This window comes from Corvus hawaiiensis, chromosome 2, assembly GCF_020740725.1.
Source record: "Corvus hawaiiensis isolate bCorHaw1 chromosome 2, bCorHaw1.pri.cur, whole genome shotgun sequence".
Classification (NCBI taxonomy): Eukaryota; Metazoa; Chordata; class Aves; order Passeriformes; family Corvidae; genus Corvus; species Corvus hawaiiensis.
The window spans coordinates 23909409-23934957 of NC_063214.1; the positions used below are offsets into that span (position 1 = coordinate 23909409).

Consider the following 25549-nt stretch of genomic DNA (forward strand, 5'->3'; position numbering starts at 1 on the left):
AATTTCACAACTGTTTCTGTACTGCACGTATTGCTCTCACTTTGTGGAAGTGCTTGCTTGAGTCCACTGTGCTTTGTAATGCGTTTTACATCTGCAGTCTCCTGCAGCCACTGACATTTAGTGGAAGCTGTGATTCAGTTATGAAAATGTTTATTAAGAAATAAGCACTTTGAGGGCTTCCTAGGAAATTCTGTTCCATAGAAGGGGAACCTAAAGGTATTTTGGGGAGTCGAGATGATTTTTCACCCCTCACCCCTCCTTAAGAGACTTTTTTTCCCAGGATTTTGTTATTTTTCTTTCTTCCCTGTGATGATATTCTTTTGAAAGTATCTTTCTTTTGATCTCATCTTCTGGAGCCAGTGTGGAGTTTTCTGCATACTGGTAATAGTGGAACAATATGTAGTCAGCAAGTAACAGATATGCAGTTCAAGTCAAGCTAACTCTAACACTTTAGTTTTGTCAAAAAAGGACTTAAGAGAGGATTATGTTGACCAAAGAGGAATCTTGTATGTATTGCCTACTTTGAGGGAAGGAACTGTTCCAGTGCTTGTCTTTTTAATGTGGTTTCACTGGACTTTCTGCTCACTACTGTAGAATAGTGGCTCTAAATTTATGCTAACTGTGAAATTCAGACAAAGCTTCTAATCCACTGCAAGATTAACTCTGGCATGCGTTTTTTTTTCTGTCCTAAAATAACATTGCAGAAGTGAAGTTCTGTTTGCTGAGTGCATAAAGCTGCAGGTGGAAACTTCATTTCTTTTCAGTGAAATAGCATTTTTAAGTTTTTCCCATTGCAGTGTGGAAACATCAGTCTAATTCTTTTGTTTGTAGCTGCCTCTCCACTTACTATTTACAAAGAACTGCGTTGAAAAAGCAAGTGTATTAGTACTTAGCTGCTATCTGGAAATGCTCAAATGATTTTCTTCTACAACATTGTCTTGTTTGATAGGGAGTACAGACTTTCTTCATAACCAAAGAGTATATGTGAATCTTAAAGTGTTTTAAAAATGAAGATATGTAGTGGTAATATTCTTTTAAGAGGGCTATTCTGCCTTGCTATGCAAGCTTAAATTCCAGTGAATTTCTGTGCTCTTTAAGTCACGAGGTATGAGGCTTCAGAGTCACTCTTGCTCTCCGGGGAACAGAGGAATCAAGTCCATAGCTTGAAGGAGGGCAATCTAGCCAAACTTGCTTTCTGGTGGTGCAGGTACTTGTGGCAACAGGTTATCAGAGGAAATCTTGCCCTTCTTACCAGCACTTTGCAATTCTAGTGCTCAGATCTTCTCTCCCAGAGGTGAAACACACTGACCCCATGTCTCATGGACTGGGATTTCCTTTCAGTGGTACAAGGTGGAAGGAACATCTTGCCTCCTGCAGCTGCAAAGGAACAGATCCAGTACAGTGACTTCCAGAGCTGTTTGAGACACTGTGTGCAAATGTGCTTGTCAGGAGGCTGGAACACAAATTGCTCCCTTTTCACATATATTTTTGTACTTTCACCTCCACAAGTGTGTGTTCTACTAGGATGAAAAAGAAAATATTATTGCTGTTCTCAAAAGAGTGTTCTTTATTAGCGAATTCTTTCTTTCATTATTTTGACTTCAAAGATTAAGGCATTGTTGGAGGAATAATAATAATAACGAGTAAAGAAAATATAATTGGGAAGGGAAGGCTGGTGAGTATTGTGTTTTAGTATGAAGGCAGTGGTTTTTTTACAATTATGTATGTGTTTCATCTGGCAGATCAGCTGCTAAGAAAATTCTGCAGTCACTGCCTTTGAATATTATGTGAGGGACCACAGAACAGCAGAGTGGGAGATGATGGTACAATTAGGGATGATATTTCGTCCAGTATTTCAGCTGCTCTCTGTTTGTCTAGCCTCTAAATTAGAAATTTTCCATTTATTTTTGTCTCTCCCGTTATGCCATTATGTCAGTGCCATCCAACATATGTAATTCTTCAGTTCAACTTTATTAATGGGTGGAAACAGTTGCAAGGCATAGGTGCCAGAGTTATAACTTGTCATACTCTGTCTAATTTTTATGGTTCTGTGAAACAGAAAAGTTCCATTCTTAAAGAATGCAGTGTCGTCTCTCTAGACAGGAATTAAGTACAGACCAAAAGTCTTGTCTTTAGAGAATGAGTTGGTAAGCAGAGCATCCTGGGTCTGAGACAGAGATGAGAAAACAAAGCCACAGAATCCAGAATAAACAAGGTACAGGACATAATCCACAAGATTGTACTGCCTTGTAAACCGTGTTTCACTGGCATCTTTCCAGTTGGAGCTGATACAAATGTTGAGGGCAACAGTTGTGGAACAAGTTTTTAGTGTTTGGTGAAACAGTATTTCATGTTTTGATTTTGTCACTTGACTTTCCAGTTACAGCACAGATGTGCATGGAAATGTGGATTTTCACTACAATCTCTGCTTTCAGTAGCTTTTGTCTATCTTTATGTTCTGTTTTACTTTGTTAGAGATGAGAAGAATTTGGGGTCGATCCCTCCTTATAAAAATGCAGTTTTATGAAGTTACTTAAACGAGGAATCTGAGTGTTTTTCTGGTTTGTTTTCACGGGATTTTTTGACATGTTTCTGACCACTGTGGTTTTCCTGCTATTTGAATTAGTCATCAGGTACAGTGGAATTCAGGTCCATCTTTGTTCTACTTTCCAATACTCAGGCCTGTCCTACTCTGCTGTCCAGGAAGGGCTCAGGAAACCTTAATTCGGCTTTCCCCTGGTTGCTGTCTTCTTAGGGAAAAAGTATATGGACTTGACATTTCTTAGGGGACCATGTGAAAAAGCCTGATTTACAGAGTCCTATAGGGAAAACCAGATCCAAAACTTCTGTGTATCTACAGTTGTAAGTTGTGGGGAAAAGTGGGAAAAACAGTTGTTTTACACTGAGGATTTTTTACTTTGTTTGGAACTACAATATGTTTGGTCTGATACTGTAGATAGCTACTGGCTAATATTTGTACCTTAAGGTAATTATAACTGACATCCCTTCGAGAGTAAATGCTGTATTTACAGTAGACTCCCAAACTTTGATATTTGTGAAAGGAATAGGCTAATTTTATTCATAGCTAAGTTTGCTGGCTACGCCATGTTGTGTAATATGTCTTACTAAGCAGAGGATAAACTCAGCATGTGTTTTCATTTACTAGTGTCAAACAGTTAAAACAATGTAGAGTTATTTCAATGTGTCACAGTTATTATATTGCAACAGCCAAACCTTAAACTTTTGTGCTGCCCTCTCCCCTCCTCCCAGAAGCACCCCTTTAGTAGCTGTAGGATGGCAGGACAAAAATTGTAAGACAGGGGAAATTCTCCTGGAAGCTGTGGGTTTTTGAACATGCAGTGAAGCTGGCATATCAAAATATCACAAAAGGACTGAAATGACATGTGGTTTATATGTTACTCTCCCCATGGTTTACAAAACATCTTTCTGGGAACTATTTTTCAAAATGCACAATGCATTAACCTTTAAAAAACATTCTTATGAAGAAGGGCCAGTTTGAACTAAATTATTTAACTTCATTTTTTGTTTTGTCTGGAAAAAGAAGTGTGAAATTAATTTGGGGTTTTTTCTTATGTTTAATGGCACATAAATGACAAGTCCAACAAGAAATTTAAAAGGGATCCTTCATCTGGTGTAATAGAGTGACAAGGGTTTTCAGTCTCTGGATATGTCATGGCAAATTTGGGTCATTCTTACCGAAAATGAAAACAGCCTGTAAGAATGTAACAATTATAGCAGTTCATTTAATCAGTTATCTTATCACGCAGAGAGTTGTGTCCTAGGCTTGCACATAAACATATCAAAACCCGGTACTGAGTGTCAGGCTTCCAAGTTCAAAGATAATCTGCAATACCAGAATTCCATTTTTATACTGGCACAGTCAGTGGTGCAACATTGTGATGATACATATGGGTGGATTCTGCCAGAATTAAATTCCATTGCATGTGAAGGCCTCCAAAATGATCTCACTGCTGGGTAATCTATATAACCTTCCACCTCTTCATTTTAATTTTAGTGTTCCCAAGTATCACTTTTTGAACATTATTTTCCAGCTCTCCTGCATATAATCTTTGGATCTAGGTGTTCCAGAAAGACAAGCTCCATAACTCACTTGAGGGGAGAGCTAAAGGCTAAATCCTGCTGCTGCTCTGGGTCCAGACCTACTGTATATGGATAGTATAGTCTGTGTATCTGTTGAATGATGATACAGTGAATAATGAACATTGGGTTTGAGGCTTCTTTGGACTCACCTGGTATGCACTACACACTGCATGTGGGAACGAAATCCTCTGTCTTCTCTAGGGGGAAAAAATGGCTAGCAGTGACCTGCCATAGTCAGAATTGTTCATGCAGCTCCAAGTGGATTTATTTTCCTTGGGGAAATTCAAGTGCAGACTTGAAATTGTTTGTGAGCAAGATAAATTTGTTGCTGGGGAGCGTTCTTGACTATTGCCTTTCACAGGAGATGATTGGAGTCCTACTCACTGGCATGGTGAATCTTGGTGAGAACAGAAGCAGGTATTCGTGTTCTGGCCAGGCTGCAGCCTAAAATAGGTGCCATTAGTAAAACAGCCCAGCCTGCAGTACCTTCCCAAGTGGAAAAGGGCAGCTGGAAACAGGCCAGATGCTACTCAGACTTGCCTGACAGGCCTTAGTTCAAACACTCTAAGTTAAAAATTGTTTTTTCTACAATACAGGACAACGTGTATAATACAAGTTTGCTTCGTGAGATATGTATTTGTCTTATTGTGCTGGGAGAATGGTGGTCATGAAGATGACTACTGGCAGCATCATGAATGAAACCTTTCTATGGGCAAGGCCTGGGCCATCTTTTCCAGTACAGCCATGCTTCAAAACATAACTATCATGTGCCATTTTACTCTGCCTACATCAACTCTAAACCTCCCCACTTGAGCAAACCGGTGTGTGTCATATCAAGCTGAAGAAAAAACAGATCAAGTTTTGAACCACCAAGTGAGTTTCTACTGTTCATGAAGTTGTGATTGTAGTTATGGTCACCAGAATTGAATGTTTTTACACTCACTGCTTAACCAAAGTTATGTCATCATAGTGTGCAGATATCCAGGCAAGGTTACAGAAGGATGGTTGCATTCAGAATATCAACACAGAGTCTTCACTGCTGCAGAACTGCTGAATAAAATGCTGGTAAAAAGTTGAGGCACTAGCTTTGAGGATTCTAGACCTAAAAGCAGGGAGGTAGGGAATGCTTTTTTTTGAGAGGAAAACTACTTTTCTCCCAGTCTGGAGGAGAGTGTTTATTGCACTTGTTCAGAGGTTGGTAGACAAAATATAACCTGTGTTCTCTAAAATGCTTTAGAATTGTTGCTGAGGTCCATCACTTTGCAATAATTTAGTATTATTTAGAGCATCTTCTGGAAGAAAAATAAATGAGGCAAGTGAATCCACAATTTTTCTTAGGCTAATTGTAGCCTTGGCTCTTATATAAATCCTGTTTACCTTGAACAAGTATGTTATCAGGCATGAGGGCTCCATGTGAATAAATCTACTTTGATAAAACCCAGCTTAATGAAGTGCCTAAACCTCTGCATGTGATTTGATTTTTATTTAGTTTGTGTGTGTATATGGTGTGCTAACACTAGAATATCACTGTATGTACTTAAAAAGAAATTGTAGTTCTATACTCTTTCTCAAGCTGAAGAGTTGATGGCAAAATAGATTCTCAGAGTATGAGGGAATTTTTTGGTACGGCTATTTCAGCATTTTATATAGTTCTAAGGTTTTGCATTATTCTTGAAATCTGCTCAGGAAAAGCACAATTCAATGGAGTGGGAAAAGATTCTTTCCAATCACCTGCAGTTGTGGCATTAGTTTATGAATCTATAAATGGCCACAGAGTGCTTGATATGAGTTTACATAATTAATACTTTGGGAACCTGGCCAATTTTAAAAGGCTGAGAGTGTATGTGGGATAACATTATTTTTAAACTCACATTTGGAAAAGACTTTTCTTCTTTTGTCAGCTGCTTGCAATATCTGCTTTATATTAATTATTCACTTTAATTTTTCTTTTTATGATGTAAAAGTCTGGAGTAATTTTAGAATGTGTAAAACTGTGGTCGGTTCAAAAATACAAATAAGTATGCTTGAATTGTCCCAGAAGATCATTTTCTGACTTCGAAGTTAACACATTTTCTGGCAATTTAGATTACCTCATTACCACAGTTCAAGCCTATACATGAACAAGAAAAATACACACTGGGAAAATTACAAGACTTTCAGACCTTATCGCTTACCACTTTTCTTTTGAAACCTCAGTGTGTCTGCGTAATATGCACAAACACTTGCTGAAAATTAAGGCATGGGTGCAATAGCCTGAAAGTTGGTAAGAACTTGAGCTTTGGGATACAAACAATAGAAAGAAAACTCTACATTCTGACCTGAACATTTTGGCAGAGTTCCATTCTGTGGCTCACACGAACACTGAAGTAGTTGGATTAAATGGCAGGGCAGAGTTTTTATTTATAGCACAGTGTGCAGCTTGTTTCACAGTCAGGAAAATGGCTGCAGTCAGGCTTAAGAAGCATGAATTGTCTTAGTTTGATGAAGAGCTAACTCAGGTAAAAGTGGTGGGGTTTCATGTTCAGCTTGAATCAATAGGTCTCCTTCTTTTGTCAAAAAGCTTATTAACAGCTATTTATTGTGTGAACATGACTATGAAATTGCTCCACAGTGGCAGCTCATCATTTGCCACCTTACAGATGAGCACCAGCTTTTAGCTATGATCTGACAAGCACCAATACTGCATCTCTTCAGCATTCCTTCCTGCTCTTTGGTTTAGTTATGAGGAACACAAAAACTGGCAATTCTAATAGAAATGTCTTTTTGCTTGTGTTGGTTATTCAGTGCACCTTAGCAGCTGACACATCTGATGTGACTTGGTATTATGGAGTAGAAGTTAATTTATGTCCTTTGTTAATCAGGTCTGTATAAACATAAGTAAGATTTTTTTTCAAAGTATTAAAATACTAATTATGCAATTATTTTTAGCTGAAGAATTTCTTTTGACTTGTTGGCAGATTTGGGGATTTTTGCTCCAATGGAAAATCTATACTTAACTTGCGCACAGGTAATAAAGTCATGAGTGTGATTTCACATAGACTCTCTAGTACACTGAGGCATGGATGTGCACACACAAGGGCAGAGTGGGACCTTGCTCATTTTTGGTAAATGCTTTGGGTCAAAAATTATTTGTTTTAATCTTTTACACTTTCAGCAGTCCCCTGTACTCTCACAATTTTAGTAGCAGGGTCAAATAGCAGTTGATAAAAGCATTAGTATGTTGTTAATGTACAGCTATGAATTCTTAGAAAGCAGTTTCTCAGTAATGTAACAGATGTTTATTGTGCTCCCTTTCCGCTCAGAAATACTTACAGCAATTAGCAAGGGACATCATGTGCTATTATTATACTTATTTGAAGGCAATGTGAGGTTGCTCATAGTATTAAGGATGTAGAACAATTACAGATATTCCACCACATGTAGGGAATAGATAATCTCATTTATGCCCTGTTGAAATTTCAGGTATTTGTGAACAATTTTTTCCATGACCTGTCCCTTCTAGATTATTTTCCAGTAATTTGTTTTTGTAGTATTAAAACACTTGTCAGTTGTCAAAAATCCTGGCGCAGGGACAACCATCTCATTTGAAAACTCCAAAGTCGCGAAGCATTATTTATGTGCTTAATACTCTCTTAAATCAGAGAGCATTCCTTGGGAATTATTGTAATCTACTGCACACTGGGTTAAAAGATCAGTAATGAGAGAGACATAGCTTCCTACATACCATAAATTCTCCATGAGCATTTGGATACATGCCTGAGAGAAGTACAAGTAAAATGCAAAGTCAGGCCTACAAAGATTGCTTAGCTAATGGTTTCGTGCCCCTAGAGGTATGTGCCCCCATTCCACCCCAAAATTTTCATAAGCCTTCCTTTTGTGTAGCCAATAGCATTCTTTATTGGCATTTTTCAATGAAACATTGGCTGGAGAATTTATTAAAAAAAGTAAGTATAGACATAAAAAGATGGGTTGGAAACAGAGATTACTTCCTACAGCCTTCTTTCATCTCTGTAGATAAAAGGCAACATGGTGAAAATAGAGCAGGTGATGCAACAGAGAAAGAATTTGGAAATATAGTCAGAGAACATAAACTCTGTGCCATATCCTGGGTGGGAAGGGAAATATGTGGAAGAAAAGATGAAACACCTTCAGTAGCAAAAATAAGTATTTGTCTTATATTAGTACTCACTTAATCATAGGCATAGCTTTTATCTTACGTGTTGTATACTTACTAGGCTTGGTGTCCATTATTTTCTGTAATCCACTGATTTAGAACCATTTCCTTCATATTTCAGTTTTCTTAAGACAAGTTAAAAATGCCTGTGCTTTGCAATGTGTTCATAGTGCTGAAGAAGAATTTCTGTTAAATTTAGGAATTCAATAATACATTCTAAACTTATGAAGTATTTATTAGTACTTTTTAAAATTAAAGATGTACTGGCAATTCATTGCTTCTTTCTCCAGATGTGTTTGAACTGTAGAATCTTTCCTTTGATCTCTGAAAATTCAGAATGTGGAACAATATAGAAGAAGATAAAAAGGATCACCTCTGATTTTTCTTGATCTGTTGGGGTTTTTGTTGGGGTTTTTTTTAGAGTAGTAGTAAGAAGCCAGGTCATCAGTCTTGAGATCTGTCTCATCTAATGGTGCGAGATGAGATACATTTTCCAGCTGGAAAAACTATGTGCAGTTGGAATCAATCCTTATAGGACTGGGCTGTATCCAGCAAGTGTCATAGACATGTGTGAGAACGTTCAGTTTGGACACCAGGAACATAAGTGAAACCACTTTATTTTGACTGCTCTTTTGGAAACATAGGGCAATTTTTAAAAATTTACATTTTGTTTGTTTGTTTGTGTCTACAGCTTTCTAAACTGAAGGGAAGTAACTGGCTAAAAGCTTTGTTGACAGACTTGACTACACTGACAAGTCCAAATCATAGTTGTCATAGTTCAATAGAATTTCATATTTCAGTACTGCTTTTGTTAACTGACGAAGTTTTCTTACTCTTTCTGAGTTTAGCATTTTATATACAACACCGCCTAAGAATTCTTATGTGTGCTTCAGATATTTAATTGCTTTATCATCTGTTTGCCTCTAAAAAGTGGGGAATTTATTCCAAAGTTAACACAGAATATTGCAAGCACCTTTGCCAAGTGCCCATTCAGAGCTATTAATCCCTGCTGTATTTGAAGTCCTGTATATCTTGGGTGTTATTTTGAGCAGAGAACACAGATATTTTCTGTGGTCATATGAGGGTTGCAATGCTGGAAGTGGAAAACCGTTGTGACTTAGAAAAAGGAGAATCCCATTCCATTTCCATCTTTTTGCATATTATTTTAAAGATTCCTGCTTCAACTATACCCAGCATAATGGGAGGGCTTATAAATAGAATTTTACCTGTTTCTGAATGGGTGTCTCAATCTAGTTTGTTTTCCTTCAATTTCAAAGCAGGTCATTATGGACAACTCATCTGCTTCTATTTGCCCAACCCAAGTTGTTTTCCAAATGTACACAAAGCACAAAACATTCTCCCTCACTGAAATGAGTATAGGATTTACACTAGATGTTGCTCAAGAACCAGAAAGAGGTTCTTGAGTAATATCAAAGGGGTATCAAAGGGAACTTTGGACTTTTAACCACTGACTGCTATTCTTTGAGCCTAGTTTTCCATCTACCCCATAAAGTAGGCATCCGGTCTGCATTTCTCCAGTCTGACAGGAAGGATACCTGTGGAAATTGTGCCAAACTTGAAGTAAATTATATTCACCCCTTTCCAATTATATGCAAACCCAGTAATAACATTACAGAAGGCAGCAGGCTTTGCTGGACTGCCTGGTTTTGGTAAATTTGCTCCGGCTGTTCCAAATCACCTTCTTGTTCATCACATGCATAAGTGTGACTGTTCCTGGTGACTGAGGTTAGGGGGAACAGCTTGTGGTTTCCTGGATGCTCTGTCTTGCCTTTACTCAATCAATTGCACTGAGATATTTTTCCATTCTCACATAACAAATTAATCTTGCTTCTCCCTGGCTGTTCTTTCAAGCTTATCTATATACTGAAGAGATCATGCCTTACTGGATTTTCATTCTATGTGTTAGAGGTATGAAGTAGGATATTGGAATTCACGCAGAGCACTGAGGAGGGCAGCCCTCCTTGAGGCTTTATGGTGCATACTTAGATGTGCAGAACAAAAGTAGTAGCCTTCAAGTGGAAAAATACTCATTTTTACAAGGAAACATAGGGCTGAAATGGACTTCCCTGAACTCATTTTGACCACCTTGTTCTTATTCCTGAGACAGTTTGTTCCAGAGTATAACTGCCTATTTTCCAGATATCTTCCTTGCTACTGTTTGTAACTTCTCTTCACAGATGCGGAGCAGAACTTACTTACACTGCTTTTCCTCAGGAATTTGTTTGTTTGCCATATATGTTTGGATACTGTCTTCACATCGATCCATGTACTTTCCCTCTAAGGTTGATGACTCCTATTTTTTCAGGCTTCTTTCCTGGGTAACAGACTCTGTACCTCTAGTCATTGACTTTGCCTTTTTTCCTGGATTTATCAAGTTGGTCTGTTTTGCAGTGCTCTATGTACTTATCTACTAGTGATAAGAGATCTTTTCAGAAGTGAGAACTAGTGCATGAAAGGACTGGGATCCATCTCTTCAGATTTAAAATAGAGAAGGTAACAATTTTGAAACATACCTAGACATGTTGGTAATTCTGAGATTTACAGATTAATTTACAACTAGAGGATTGGAAATACATGCTAGTTTCAAATTTATTCTGTTAGTATAGCTTGTAAATCCTCCTAGCTGTCTAAATAAATGTTTAAGCAGTTTTGTCCTTATAAAATTACCATGTGCTGATTCACAGAAGGAAGTAAAACAAAGTTAGCTTTAAAACCATCTAAGACAATGCTAGTACAGAATACTGAGCTAAAGACTTGCTCTTTCAACTGCTTGGATTATGTCAGATAAGGTAATACTTATGACAGACAGAGGATTTCAATATATGACTACCTATTTTGTTCTATTAGCAAAGATATACATGCAAATTTCAATTTATTACTGCTTGGGGTTTTTTAAATGTTAATTTGGAGGTGCCTTATTCTAACACAGTAGAATTTATATTTTCTTGCCAGCAGTTATTTTGATACTCTTCTTTTGAATGATTCCTCCCAAAGTGTTTCAAAAGATCCCCAGATGAGTAGTCACACGGTGAAAAAAACCCCTATGTATTATGATGTAATAAATGGTGACCACATGTAAGGAACAGACTCCAAATTGGCTGTAAGAAATGAGTCCCTCACTACAATCTGGGTACACAGTAACAACCCATGTAGCAGATTATGTGTGCACTCAGTAATAAACGCTAAAATCCTGGATTGTAAAGTGTGATGTCGTCCCTCTTCTCGCAGAAGCAAAGGCGACTGCAGTTCCAGATAGTGGTTTTCATTATGCCTTTGATTTTCAATTCTTAAAAAAATGCACTGATATTCATGAATGAAAAGTGGCTTAAGGAAGTGGTGATGCCAAACACTGCCTGCCACAGAGTAGGTTAATGGCAGTGATGATGCACTGCCGGCTCATGAACATGGTTATAAGAAAGCTGTTGCATTGAGGTCTATGGTCTTTAATACCAATCACTTCAATACATTTGTTGTTTATGGGCTGAGCCAGACCAACAGCATTTGAATTCTTCACCTGCTCAGGTTCATAGTGTTTTGTTGAGGTTTTCCTCCTGAGGAAGAACTGTTGTCAAAGAAAGTCCCTGCTTTTATTCAGCTGATCAGGTCTAAAATATGATCACCTTGTATGAGGCCATGTCCAAAGACCACATTTCTCTTTTGGAGTTTGCATTGACTGATGCTCTTTAAAGGCTTAAAAAAAGAAAGTTACACCTAGAAAATTTGGGAGACTCTTCTTGCTCCCCGCAGTCTTCTGCTTGCCTCTGTTGAATATATTTATGTAGAATCTGTCAGGTTCTTTGGCCAGGACACAGTTTTCTTGGTAGCCCAGCCTGGGTGGAGTTGCCTTGGACAGGTTTCCTTGGACAGAAGAAGTAGCCAGGATTGGAAAGACAGCTCTTCTGGACAAGATGCAGTCACTGTGACATCAGCTCTGTCCAGGTGAAATTACATCCAGAAAAATATATGCCAGGCCAATCTGGAAAAAAAACAACAAACAAGGAGCTTTGAGAGTAAAGCCAGGGGAGCAAGGCCCTGGAGAACCTAAAGACATCAGATCTAGATTAAGCTTTATCCTACTACAAATAAGTGATCCATAATCTAAATTGAAATAAGGGTTTCAGGTTGTTTTATTAACAAGGATTTTTTTTCTTGTCCTTTTAAATTTGTGTGCTGTTTATTTCAAAAGTTTTATCTATCAAAAATTATTCAACTTGAAGGCATTTTAGAAGGCATTATGCATTGAAAATAATGGATAGGCTTGGTTTTGTCCCTATCCTTCAAAAATGTTGAATTGTTCAATGTTGAATTTTATTTAAATGAAATTTTTACCTTTAAACACCAAACTAAGTTTACTAACTGGACACATAAAGGAGCGGAATTTTCTAAGGTTTAAAATAAAAATTAAACTGTATCTCACAAGAGGAGCCAGGGCCAGGTTGTTTTAAGTCATATCAAAGAAGTTTTCAGAAGTCTAACTCCTGTTCCCTTTTCCATCAGAGCTGCAGACTTGGTTATTTTCAAACAGATTTCTTTCTTGTTTTCAGTTTTGTTTCCTATTTTAATAAATAATGAGAAATGACCTGCAGAATGAAAGCTGGAATTGGGGGTTGGACCACTGAAGTGGGATCCCAAGTTTAAATCCAGACTCTTTTCAGCTTTGCACCCTAAATATAACGACAGTTACTAAGTCAAATAAAAAATAATTTTCAACCAGCATGTTCAAGAAGCCTTGGGAGGGAGATAGTTATAAAGATGGAAGTGGAACTTCAGGGAAGTTCTTGAATGACCTGAAAACAGGCAAAACAGGCGGCATCATATGAGCAACAAATTTCCTTTGTACAATGATTTATGTAGCTATATAGAAGCTGGAATTGCTGATAACTACATCTTTACCTCTGCATTGACCTAACTGGTCCTAAAGTATTAATGAGTACAGCTTTTTAACTCAGTTCTGAACTGTAGTGATCACTAGGGAGGAATTGGCAAAAGAAGTTTTAAAACCTGTGTAATTTTGTAATGTAAACGCTCCAACAATTTTCTTTCAGAAGTATATATTTAGCTTAAAACATTAAAGAGCAGCATATCTTTGATTAGCATTAATAAAACTAAATGTGCACAGCAACTGGAGGAAAAGGTGTCAGTAACCTTGAAAGAGTGCTGTGAGAAAGGGCACAGGAAGGGATGGGACTGACCCTGGGCCCTCACAGTGCATCTCTTCCTTTCGCATCACTACCTTCAGCTGAACATCAGTATTGAGGAGTTTCCCTACTACATATTTCAGCTACTCATACCCTTTTAGTAGTGAATTTCTCTATCATTTAAATTACTAAAATTGCCTCAGATATTAAAGAAGTACAGAGGGGAATTACAGTTCATGCTGTTTTATTTGCTGTGTGCATTCTGTTAAGAATGTCGATACACCTAAGTAAAGTTGCCCTCTGAAATGAAAGTAGTTTGAAGGTGTAAGCTGAGAGCTTAAGAGTTAGTTTTTTGTAGATAGGCATGCTTGTTTGTGTTTTGCAAAGTTAAGTGCTGCATGTTGACAGCCTATTCTTCTGAAGCAATGCTAGACTTGTGTAGGCGTAATAATACTTGGAAAAAAATAATTAATTGGGGAACTTCATTTGCAAATGACAAAACTACATGCAAGGCTGTTAGCTCACCCTCCCCTAGTAAGGTATTCTTGGTTGCCCTCTTCGTACAGCATCTACTTTCATCATTCAGAGTACTTGTTAGTGTGAATTTCATGGCTAGGAATGTTAGTGTCTGATGTAATCTGCCATGAGAAAGGATCAAACATTGTCCTCAGCTATCTGACTGGAGGATACAAAGACAGATTTTCTGCAGAAGTGCAGAGTAATTTGGCAAGAGGCACTGGGCACAAACTGGAATATGGGAAATTCCAGTTAGATGTTAGGACTTTGGTTTTTTTTAACAGAAGTATGCTAATCACTGAAACAGGTTACCCCAGAGATGTTATGGAATCTATGTCCTTGGAGGTGTTCAAGACTCAGCTAGATGTGGCCCTGAGCAGCTTGAGGTCTGCTTTGAGCAGGGAGTTGTACTAGATGACTTACAGAAGTTCCTTCCACCCTAAATTATTCCATGATTCTGTGGTTGTGGCTGCTTTAGAAGTGTGTCTTGTTTATTCTACTACATAGAAACAGAGCTATTTTTAAATGTTTCCCATTTTAAGCTGTATTTGGGTTGCAGCCAAGCAACCAATATTTCTCCATTTTTGGCAGCCAAAATAAACACAAAAATATAAAAGAGCAGAAAATAAAATTTTCATAGTGTTAGATTATCATTGAAAACTTGCCTAGTGGTACTATGACACCAGATTTAGAAAAATCAAAGCACTGCTGTGAATGATTTGAATCAGTGAGGTGGTGCTTACAAATAGATGGTGCTAATATATTTTCATAAGACACACTTCATTTGTCTAGCACTCTGGGAGGCAGTGCTGGGTCTTGCCTTCATGGCCCCTAAAATCTTTGAAACGGTGGAAAACAAACAGTTTCAATGTAAGGCAAATGGAATTCTGGCAACAAAGCCAAATTTGCTGTAATACAGTACAGCTGTATTCACCCTCTAGTTTTGTAGCGCAGAGTTCAAGGATCTTCACTCTATGGATAAAACCAAAAAATAGGACTGTATTTTGTCACAAGATGCCATGCACACTTAAAGTGTGCAGTAGACTCCTGGTATGAGTGAAAGTAATATCTAGACTTTTAAAAGTTTCAGTATTTTTTTGCTTTTGTCTCCTGTTGCCTATGCATTCCAACTAGCCAAACTATGGTGCTTCCAGCTGGATTCTTCAGGCCATTGGTAGCTCTTTTCCTCTTTCTGAAGAGTTGGTGGTGGCTGGTTCTCTTATGAGGCAGCTGATTCATCAAGCTGTCTTTCATTCTCTCCCAGTATAGGCAGACTCCTTTCCTTAGAGTGATTCCTGCACTGCAAGTGCTCTGATGCACTTAACATAGTGCTTTTACTTCAGATGTGCTTTGCACAGTTTCTCCTGCTGATCTTGGCCATCAACTGACTTTTGTTGAAGAGAATACTTGCAGATCAGTGTGGAATTTCTGTTGGCAAGCGTGGAGGGAAAGATTGTGTTTCAGAGGTAGCTATGGATCTCAGAATCTGCCATTTGGAAATGGCCTCAATATAAAAGAATTACACTATAAATGCAAATACTTAAGACCAGAGTTTCACTAACAAATGCCAAAAACTGACACAAATGAATGGAATTAGAGGGCATCTAGTTTATCATTCAAGTCTTTCATCAAGGAGATGCAGGGAAAAAAGGTCTCTTGAAATCCTAATACGACAAAATTATTTTCTCAAAATCAAATAGATTCTTATCACAGTATGATAACCATGAAGTTCCTGTTACTTCCCTTGTCCATTCAATTATATTTAATGAATGTTTATCTGAGTGGTGACTAAAAGAGACATATTACTCAGAATGAGAATGCTTTCCTGAGTAGTTGTTCAAAACACTGTGAGATCAACACAAATGAAATCTATATTGCTAATGTGCTCCTGGGGGCAGTCCCCATTTGCCAAGCTAATTTATATGAAGTCCTTATATCCTTATTGCTCCAGGATGGCCCTCTCTTGACTAGATTGGCAGTGTCTGTGCAGCACGTAGGATTGAGCTCTCCTTGTCCTTGGTTGCTCCACTGCTGTTCATATGCTTCCAGAAACTGGTCATTTATTGTTTTACCAGTTAATATTCATCCCTCATTTTCAGTGGTTCTGGAATGCACACAGCCCATGAACAGGAATGTGGTTTAGTCATATGAAGTGTGGCATCTGTGTTGTTGCTTTAGCAGTTATTTTCCCTGAAAAAACATGCAGCTAAGTTAAAGTGAAGGAGATTTGTCTGCCTTGCTCTTTGCTGCTCTTTGGGTTAGGCTTTAGGAAAGACAGCTCCTGCTTGCCTAACCTGATCTCCTCTTATGACAAGGTCACTCACTTACTGGGTGAGGGAAAGGTTGTGGATATTGTGTACCTTCAACAAGGCCAAATGCTGGATCCTGCATCTGGCTCATGATAACCCAAAGCTGTCTGGTGAGAAAGGACCTGGGTGTGCTGGTTGCCAGCAGCTGAACATGAGCCAGAGTGTGCCCAGGTGGCCAAGAAGGCCAATGGAAGCCTGGTCTGGATTGGCAATAGTGTGGCCACGAGGCCTAAGGCAGTGGTCGCCCCCCTGTACTTGGCACTGGTGAGGCTGCATTCCAAATCCTATATTAAATGTTGGGTCCATCTCTGCAAGAAAGATGTTGAGGAGCTGAAGCATGTCCAGAGAAGGGCCACAAAACTGGTGAAGGGTCTGGAGCAAAAGTCTTATGACAAGGAGCTGAGGGAGCTGGAGAAAAGGAGGCTCAGGGGTGACCTTATCTCTTTCTACAACTACCTGAAAGGAGGGTGTAGGGGCCAAGTGGGCATCAGCCTCTTTTCCCAAGTAACAGGTGACAGGACAAGGGCGAATGGCCCCAAGTTGTGCCAGGGGAGATTTAGATTGGATATTAGGAAAAATATCTTCACCAAAAGGATCATGAATCATTGGAACAGACTGACCAGGTTTGAGTCACCATCCCTGGAGGTATTTAAAATGTGTGTAGATTTCGCTGTTGGGGACATGGTTTAGTTGTGGACTTGGCAGGGCTGGGTTTAGGGTTGAACTTGATGATCTTGATGGTCTTTTCCAACCTAAAGAATTTTTTCCTAATGTTTTTTCCTAAGCCCTACAGGGACTCTGAAATATTTGTTGCCATCCAGGCCATCACTGTACTTAAAAGTAAATTAGAGGAAAAGGACCAGCCCTGTCAAGACAGGGTGGTGAGGACAAGGATTTTTTTAAACTTATTTCAAATTTGTCTCCTTTTCTTCTTTTCTGCCTTGTTCTCTCTTTTAAAAAATACATGATTCCTATTTATTTTCTGCCAGAACTGTCTTTGATTTTAAAAGCTCTCTTGGTGGTTTTGCTATACTAGCTATAAAAAAGAGGTCTAAAGGGTCTTATCTCAAAGCCACTACTGTTTTGGGATCCTGTTTAAACTTTCTAATTGTAGAAACCTCACTGAGAGTTTTAAGGCTTTAATAAAATCAAGACACTTGGTCACTATAATTGACTGCTTACAAATAAGCGATGCTACCTATCTAACTGAAATCAGACCCAGTTCAATTTAATCTTGATATAGAATTAAGTCTTCAAATTGATGTAAAGTTTGGTTGATAGATATGTAAATACAATTGTGGGGGGGAAAAGGGTGAAATTATTGTAAATTTAAAATTAAATAGATCTTTACTAATTTTTTTTTTTTTTTTTGTAAATTCAGTTTTGAGAGTGATTAATAAATTTATTATGGAAATCAAATTACCATATTTGAATTAAGTACTGTAAGTGTTATTTTATTCTTAAACATGAATACTCAATAGAGACCAGGAGACCATAATTTCGATAATGCTCAACTCTCTAAAGTTAGGGTTTTGAAGAATCTATAATTTCAACAGATTTAGCTCACTGTCAATCAGAGATAATAATCTTAAATTTTCTTACCACTTTTTTCTAAGTGTCTTTACTAAGCTCATTAGAGGCATTTGAAGTCTGCTGTGTTTTCTTCCTGGTTTGTGCTATCTGGAGGCCTGTCAGTATTCAGAGTTGCCCATCTGCAGCCTTCTTGTGTAGGGAAAATAAAGGAGTTAGGATGTCACAGAGATTAGGAAGCAACTGCTGCCCTTTTTCCCGTGAAGGTATTGCACTGCTGAAAATGCCAGAGAACTAGTTTTCTAGAAGCCTTGCAGTCTTCTGGAACCTGGCAGAGTTGCCTTCGGAAAATTGTGACAGTTTCCTGGCTGAATGATGTTTCTTGATCACTCTTTAGATAAAGGAAGGGAGGCAGATGTTTTCCATCAGTTTTACTTGTACGCTTCTTTCTATAAAGGGAAGAGGCATAAAGTGTTGGCTTAAGGCTTTACATTCTGTGTGCAGACAACTGCAGATGCTCAAATCATCTACAAAAACAAAGTGAGGGTTTTAGTCTCTTGGCAACTCTAGTCACTAGAATTTCTCTAAAAGAAGCAGAGTATGTTGGGGTGATACCAGAGAATGAGTATGTAGTTGTCTAGAGGAACTTTGAATATTAGTCTGCAATTACTGAGAGGAAGGAAGGAAGGAAGGAAGGAAGGAAGGAAGGAAGGAAGGAAGGAAGGAAGGAAGGAAGGAAGGAAGGAAGGAAGGAAGGAAGGAAGGGAAAGGAAAAAGGAGAGGAAGAAGGAAAGGAAGAAGGAAAGGAAGAAGGAAAGAAGGAAAGAAAGAAAGAAAGAAAGAAAGAAAGAAAGAAAGAAAGAAAGAAAGAAAAAGAAAGAAAAAGAGAGAGAAAGGGAAGTTTAGTATCACTCTGCACTATTATTCAATGATATATTATATATCATTTATCTCATTGTTTTTCTTCAGGATTTAGTTCCTGAAGTAAAATGATTGTCTGCAAAGTTCTGGTTTTTCCTGATAAATTAATTTCAGCCTTCATAATTGGACAGATGCCTGAAAATATGTTGGGGATAAAAATTTACATTTTGAGAATGAGAAGAGAAATAATAACCCAAAATATACTAGTCTGGTGCTGGTGTTGTAAGTTTGGGGGAAAGCCAGCAATTCAACAGTTCTGAAAATATGATAGGCCTAACTGTGACAAGGGAATATTAAAATTGTACATACCAAGGAAGGAAAAGGGAAAAGCCAATTCTCCCTTACCCCAACAAGAAGAAGCCAAAACACCAACTTGTAGCCTAAAAAGTTAGTAATTCTGTTGTGAAGTCATTCTCTGTTGCTGCAAGTTAAATTTTTGCAGATGGAAATACAAGATGTTTCTTACTTTATGTGCTGTTCCCCTGGAAAGCATAAAAATGAATGTTTAAAAAGAGTTTCTTCGTAGTTTTGAGTAAAGTATTTATGTTAGTTAGGTGTCCTGGTGTAATTCCAAATACAGAATTACATTTCCAGCCCAACATAGGGGGGAAAAAATTGTAGAAGTTTTATTTGGATCTGGTTACTGTTTATCCTCTACCATAATTTTTGAGTGTGATTAACTGATGAACTTAATTTTACAACTTCATATTTTCTACTAACAAGCAAAAAAAATCAAACCAAAAACTTGCACTTTTTTTCACCTATGGGTCCTATATATGGCTACTACTACTATAACTCTTGCATTTAAAGGAAAAAATGCATGCATTTTTTCCACTTACTTCATGCATGGTTTTACTACTGCAATTGTTGATGTTAAAGCAAATGATAATGCTAAACTAGTGGAAAAACAGTTATGTTGGCAACCACTTTTTCACATGACTGTTAGTTCACTTTTTAAAATACACTGGGTTTCCAGGAGACATGACCTGTAAGAAATTTTTCAGTTGCATGCTATTAGCAAATTAAACAGCCCTATATTGCTATATTGTCATGTTCCATTACTGAATATATGATTGCTAGGTAATGCATTTTGATCTCTTTTTTACTCTTTCCCCAGTGAAAAGGCAGAGTCTGAAGGTTCAGATCAATGCAACAGATGACACCGTTTGCATGAGGTATCTTCGACCAAGTCAAAGCACCAAACTAGAAGGTTTTGTCCTGGGCTATGGAAGCAACTTCCTTTCTAATCAATACATTCCTTTACCTTCAGAAGGAAAAAACTATGTAACAGAACTTGGTAAGACATATTTGCTTTGCATGCTGTTGTTGTAATGAATTATGGGAAGAGATTGAGGAGAATATGAACATTTTGTTTGCCTAATTTTTTGTGTTATTGTGTTGTTGCTCAAGGTTTCTTTGTGTTTGTTTAAGGTTGCTGTCAAGAATTTCAGTTGAAAGTGGAATTAGGAGATCCCTCAAGGAGAACAACTAGTTTTTGTTTGGAAAAGTTTGTTTACTGGTATTTGTTTTGGGGATTTTCATTTTACTGATAAACCGTGCTATATGACCACATCACGGATCAAATGGGATGGTTTGCCTAAGGTTGCAGCTATAAAGTAAAATATAAGGGAGATGTACATGTTTTTAACAAAGAGTAGAAGACACAGTGAAACAGTCTTGAGAATTGTGTGGTTGATTCCTTTTGACAGAAACATTCATATCAAAATGATGCCTCTTCTTGTGGGGATCTACTCCAGTACTACATGCTATGGATTAACCTCTAACTTCCATGTGAGACATTACCAACAGAATTCCATAAGCTGTTTTATGGAAGAGATTAAACCATGTCAAGAATGTTATATTCTGTTATCTGGATTAGGGAGGAGAAAAAAAAAAACTATTAAAACATTGATTTATCAGGATTTGACCTTTTGAGATATCTGTTCAATCCCTAAGGATTTTCCTATTGCTTTCTTTAAGCTTTTCTAGCCTGAAATGAATCAATTTACCTTCATCATTGTAGTGCTGGTGATCTTGGTGTAAAACAAGGGGGAGGAAAGGATGCATGAGCATATGTCTCAGTTTTTGAGATAAGACTTCAGGAGGAAATATTCCGGAGTGAGTGTTCCTCCCCTTTTCCTCCGTCAATGAGACAAATGGGTCACAAGGAGTGAAAGTGGGAAAAAGAAACCAAACTGTTTATTAACACACAAACAAAACAGGGTAGAACAGGGGGGAAAAAATACAAAAAAATACAACAAAATACAACAAATTCCCACAGAGGGAACAGACGTGGGCTCGGACCAGCCGGGGCCACCCCACGGGCCCGCCGGCGCCACACCCGCAGGCTCCCTGGACCAGTGAGGAGGGAAGGCAGGCAGTGAGGCAAGGGGGAGGAAAGGGAAAAAAGAGCAAGAAAAAAACCCAACAGAACCTTTTCCCAGCTAGCTGGAACACAAAAGAAACCCAGGAAAGCAGCACAGCACTCCTGGCACACTCCCTGCCCTGAGCCCTGCCAAGCTCCCTGAGCCGTTGGGCTGAGCCGTTAAACTGCCCCACACTCAGCCCCGTGGTCCCACCCCCTGGGTCCATCTTAAAGAAAGAGCATCCTTGGGCGTTGAGCGGATGGTTAAGGAATAAAGCAGCTCCATAACATCACCCCAGAACACATAGGAGTAGTAATTGCTATCTTTTTGATGTGGTCAGTTAAGGCCATTGTGGGTGTCTGCTCCAGGCTGAAAACTGCAGAATAAAAAATGAAAAAATAAGATGTTAGATACAGAATAATTAAGATATTAGAAACTGATAGGATCACTGTGGCAGAAGTTAACGTTCCTTTTCATGAGTTGGTACTCCTGGGATTTCTTTGTAATTCCATCTCCAATCCAGTGTTTGACTTCATAAACATGACTTAAGCTGCGTCTGGTTTATCTGATTCATCCTATGTGTAACTTTTGAATCAGTTCACTAAGAATGATGTACAGGATTTTCTGTGCTATACTGTGCATTAGGCATAACAATGCCTGTTGCATGAGTAGTGAGGATTAATATTTTTCAGATACTCTAAGATCCAAGGAAAGAGCAAAAAAAGGACTAAATGTAATATCATGCGTAGATCGTTTGCACTTCCTATTTAATAGAAGCTTTAATACTTAATGTATTGCGATACTGAAAACTGAAAGCTCAGAGTTACCTGGAATTTAAGGTGTATTGATATTTTGTAGCTTTAACTGCAGTAGTTAATGGCTGGAAACTAGGAACCTTCTTAGTTCTACAGCACATCAGAGCACTAACCACATGCATATTCGTTTTCTGTAGGGTATCAGGAGAGGGAAGAGCAAAAATGTTGACGAATATTCTTCCTTTATGATTATTTCAAAGGAGAATAACTTCAAAATTTTATCTCCCTCATGCTTATAGAAGTTGTCCGTTTCCTTGTGACAATAAGTCTATGCTTGTGACTTCTGAATGTCCAGTAACTAAACATGCAAAATGCAACATAATACAGATACCAAGACAAGCATTTCCAACCTTCAGAAAATGTCATCTTTGAAAAGACACGAGTAAAAGAAGTTATCAGCAATATGTTCTTCAAGTTGCAAGCGTTTATTTAAGGCAATTACCAGTACGTTTATTGGAGCAGTTGCTTTTAGTTAAGAGATTTAGGGTTAGATTGTATGCCCTGGGGACTTGTTTATTGGAAGCAGTGAGTGCATAATCTTTCCCATTTTACAAATATTAAACACAACATTAAAGTGCAGCTTTGATTGTGCTTTCCAAATGTGTATGGAACACGAGCTAAAGCAATAAACATCAGTTGTGCTTTTGGCTCTATTTTAGAGTGACTTGTGTGGCAGAAATGAAGACAGAGATGATTTCTAGCACATTCCCTCCTCCCCACCTTATTTAAGGATCAGTTGTTGGCAGAAACTGGAAGAATTGCAGAATGGTTCTTAATTCTAGGAACAATGATTGAGTTTTATTGTGGCAGCCAGAGACCTCAGCTCTAGCACACACTTTATATTGATTTTAGAAAAACCAAGGTGTTGTAGAGGGACAATAAAACTACTCTCAAGAATGTGCCAAAGACATAAACCCCCTAGACCATATTGCTGAAAAATCTTAGATTATCTTTGTACTCCTAGTACATCTCATATGTCATGAAGTTGGCCTAGTACCTTCTCTTCATATTAGAACAATGTATTTTTTAAATTTCACACTCAGCATTGTCTATCCCATATTCTAGCGATCCAAGTGCCACTGCACGCTCTGAAAATGGTCTTCAGTGGGTTCCACAAGTTTTTCCACAGTCAGAACAGCTAGGTTTGTACAAAAGCCATTCATTTTTGCCCTAAGAACTCCTTCTTGGTCCTCTCATGCTTTGACTTATCTGAATTTTACAGAAATCAGGTGAGTTTACAGGCTTCCCTGAACAGTGGTGGGTGAGGCTTTTATTGAACAGGATGTGGAGGAAGTGGTTCCCAAATATGAAAAGTCATAGTGGTCTATTTAGATAAAGACAAATACAATTTAATGTTTCCTCCTTTCTTGTCAGTTTTAATGGTTCATGGAAAGATAATTCCTTTCCCAGTCAATTTAGGGACTATGATCACAACCTTAAATTGGTTTGTAGCTGGAAGGTAAAGATTAGAAATGGAGATTTAAGGGCATTTGTTAGTCTCTAAAAGGTGTGTTTTTCTAATGCATTAAGGAACATTGCTGTGGAATATAATCTCCTGAGGGAGTGATTAGATCCACGAGAATGGAAGATCCATGAAAGTGGATCTGGTTCTAGTAGTATTAAAATCGTTTATTCTGTGAAGACTTTTAAGGAAAAAACGTACATATATGTAATCAGCCATAGACCCTACTCAAAAAAAATTTTTTCATTAGTTTATCTATTAGGCCAATGAAAGAAAACACACAGACTTCACATATAAGTCATTAATCCCTTCCTAAAATGCATCAATCCCTTTTAATATAATTTGTCCTTTCTAACAAGGAGTATAGCTCTACTAGGTAGAATGAAGTACCTTGCAGACATTTCCACATTTCCACATTTCCTTGATTTAGCTCTGCATCCCTGGTTTTGTTAATGGAGCAGCATAATTGGTATTCTGTTTGGGATAATTGTCCCCAGTTGGAACTGGAATATGGAGGATGACACAATATACACAATACATGTTTCTAAGGCCCCAAAATTCCATATTTCCAACCCAGCCATTGTAGATTAAAATGAAATTTATTGTCAGCTTTTCTGCTGGGTCACACACCTCTTACGATCCTGTTAATGGGAAGCTTGAAGTCAGCAGATGTATTAATTTATAAAATTATGTGTCTATAGGTGAATATATATTTTAAAGAAATTTATAAGGATATGACCTTTCCAAGGATTTTCAGGAGAGATATATGGCTTTGTATGAAGTGTGACATTCACCTACGTTTCATCCATTAAAATATTCAGCACCTCACTGCAGTGATTCTTATCTTAAAATATCTGTTTTGCCTTTGTTTTGCAAATTATATAGTAACTGAGGCAGCAATTGCATAACATTATCCATAAATTGGGATCTGCCTGCAGAGGGGCATGTGCAAAGAGAAAAGGATTCTATTGGATTTCCTGGACTTGTAATGAGTTTGTGCTGGCAAGAAAGTCTTGAGCAGCTTCATGCACTAGTAGAATGATCTGAATCATTTTGAAGGGTAAATGACAATGACAAGGCAGCAGCAAAGTTTGTTTCCAAGATTTATGCTTCTTTATCAGGACACCAGATGTATTTTGTGCTGAGTGTACTTTGTGTACTTATGTGGCAGTAAACAACATTATTATTGGTCATGAAAGCTATTCAGATAGTGCCAAAATATATCAAGGTATTAATTCAGCTAGACTAATGAAAAGGTGAACAGACCCATCCAAAAGCTCTGGGCTTGACTTAAACCTTGATCTTAATTTTTTCAGTCTTCCTGACTTGTAAGGAAAGAGTATTTGCTTAAGAAATCTGTGTTAGTCTTTTCTAACTTGGCTAGGAAGATTGCAAGCCAGCCTCCTAGAAATTGTTGATACTGTTGGAGAAACCCAAAAAATTGCGTGGAGACAGGAGAGTGTTGTAAGAATGAACAGCAATTACTTAACACAGTGAACAAAATTAATTTCCCTTTCAGTTTCTAAAACCAGATCAAAGTTGTGCAATGCTTTTACTTTTCCTTTTCTTGAACAAGATTGTACAGTGTAGGAGGAGAATGTATTGGTAATCCTGCTTTATAACAATCCCAATAACTGGTGGGTGAATTTTGTGTTTATGTATATATATGAAAGCATTCTATTACCAACTTGAACACATTTTAAAAAGTGCAATTCAGGGATCAGTGCTTAGCTGAAAGATCTTGCTGCGCAGTTTCTTATATCTGATCAAATACCAGAAATTCTCAGATGTATTAGTTCCATGCTTTTCAAGATGCCAAATAATGTGAATGGTAATTCAGCATTACGTTGCCTCCTGCTAATTTACCAGAAACAAGGTTCTCATTGCTAATGTTAGCTGAGCCTAGTGGAAGGGAGGACCTGGAGGAGGTCAGCAGATACCCCTTCCTCCAGACAAGTGCATTGATCAGCAGTGAGTTCATTCATGCCAGCCTTTTTGTCCCACTTCTCTGTCTTTTCCCATGCTTGTTACACTACTATACCTTCTATCCTCCTCTTCCTCCACCTTTGCCCTTAGCAACATCCCATGGTAAATCTTTAGCAATCCCCAATTACAGATTAAGGATTTGCAGCCTGAAGCCAAAAAAATTCTTTGTTTTGATTTCTGAATTCAGTG

The 25549-nt window shown here is 38.0% G+C and overlaps 1 protein-coding gene across 42 annotated transcripts in view; it reads left to right on the forward strand.

Moving 5' to 3' along the window:
• The window catches only part of LOC125321263 (ABI family member 3 binding protein), a 140839-nt gene that overhangs the window by 956 nt on the left and 114334 nt on the right, over positions 1 to 25549 (forward strand). For all 42 annotated transcript variants that reach the window (XM_048293820.1, XM_048293841.1, XM_048293834.1 and 39 more), the window contains exon 2: positions 19849 to 20028. In XM_048293820.1, coding sequence (XP_048149777.1) covers positions 19849 to 20028 — 180 coding nt within the window. The remainder of the gene's footprint in view (positions 1 to 19848; positions 20029 to 25549) is intronic.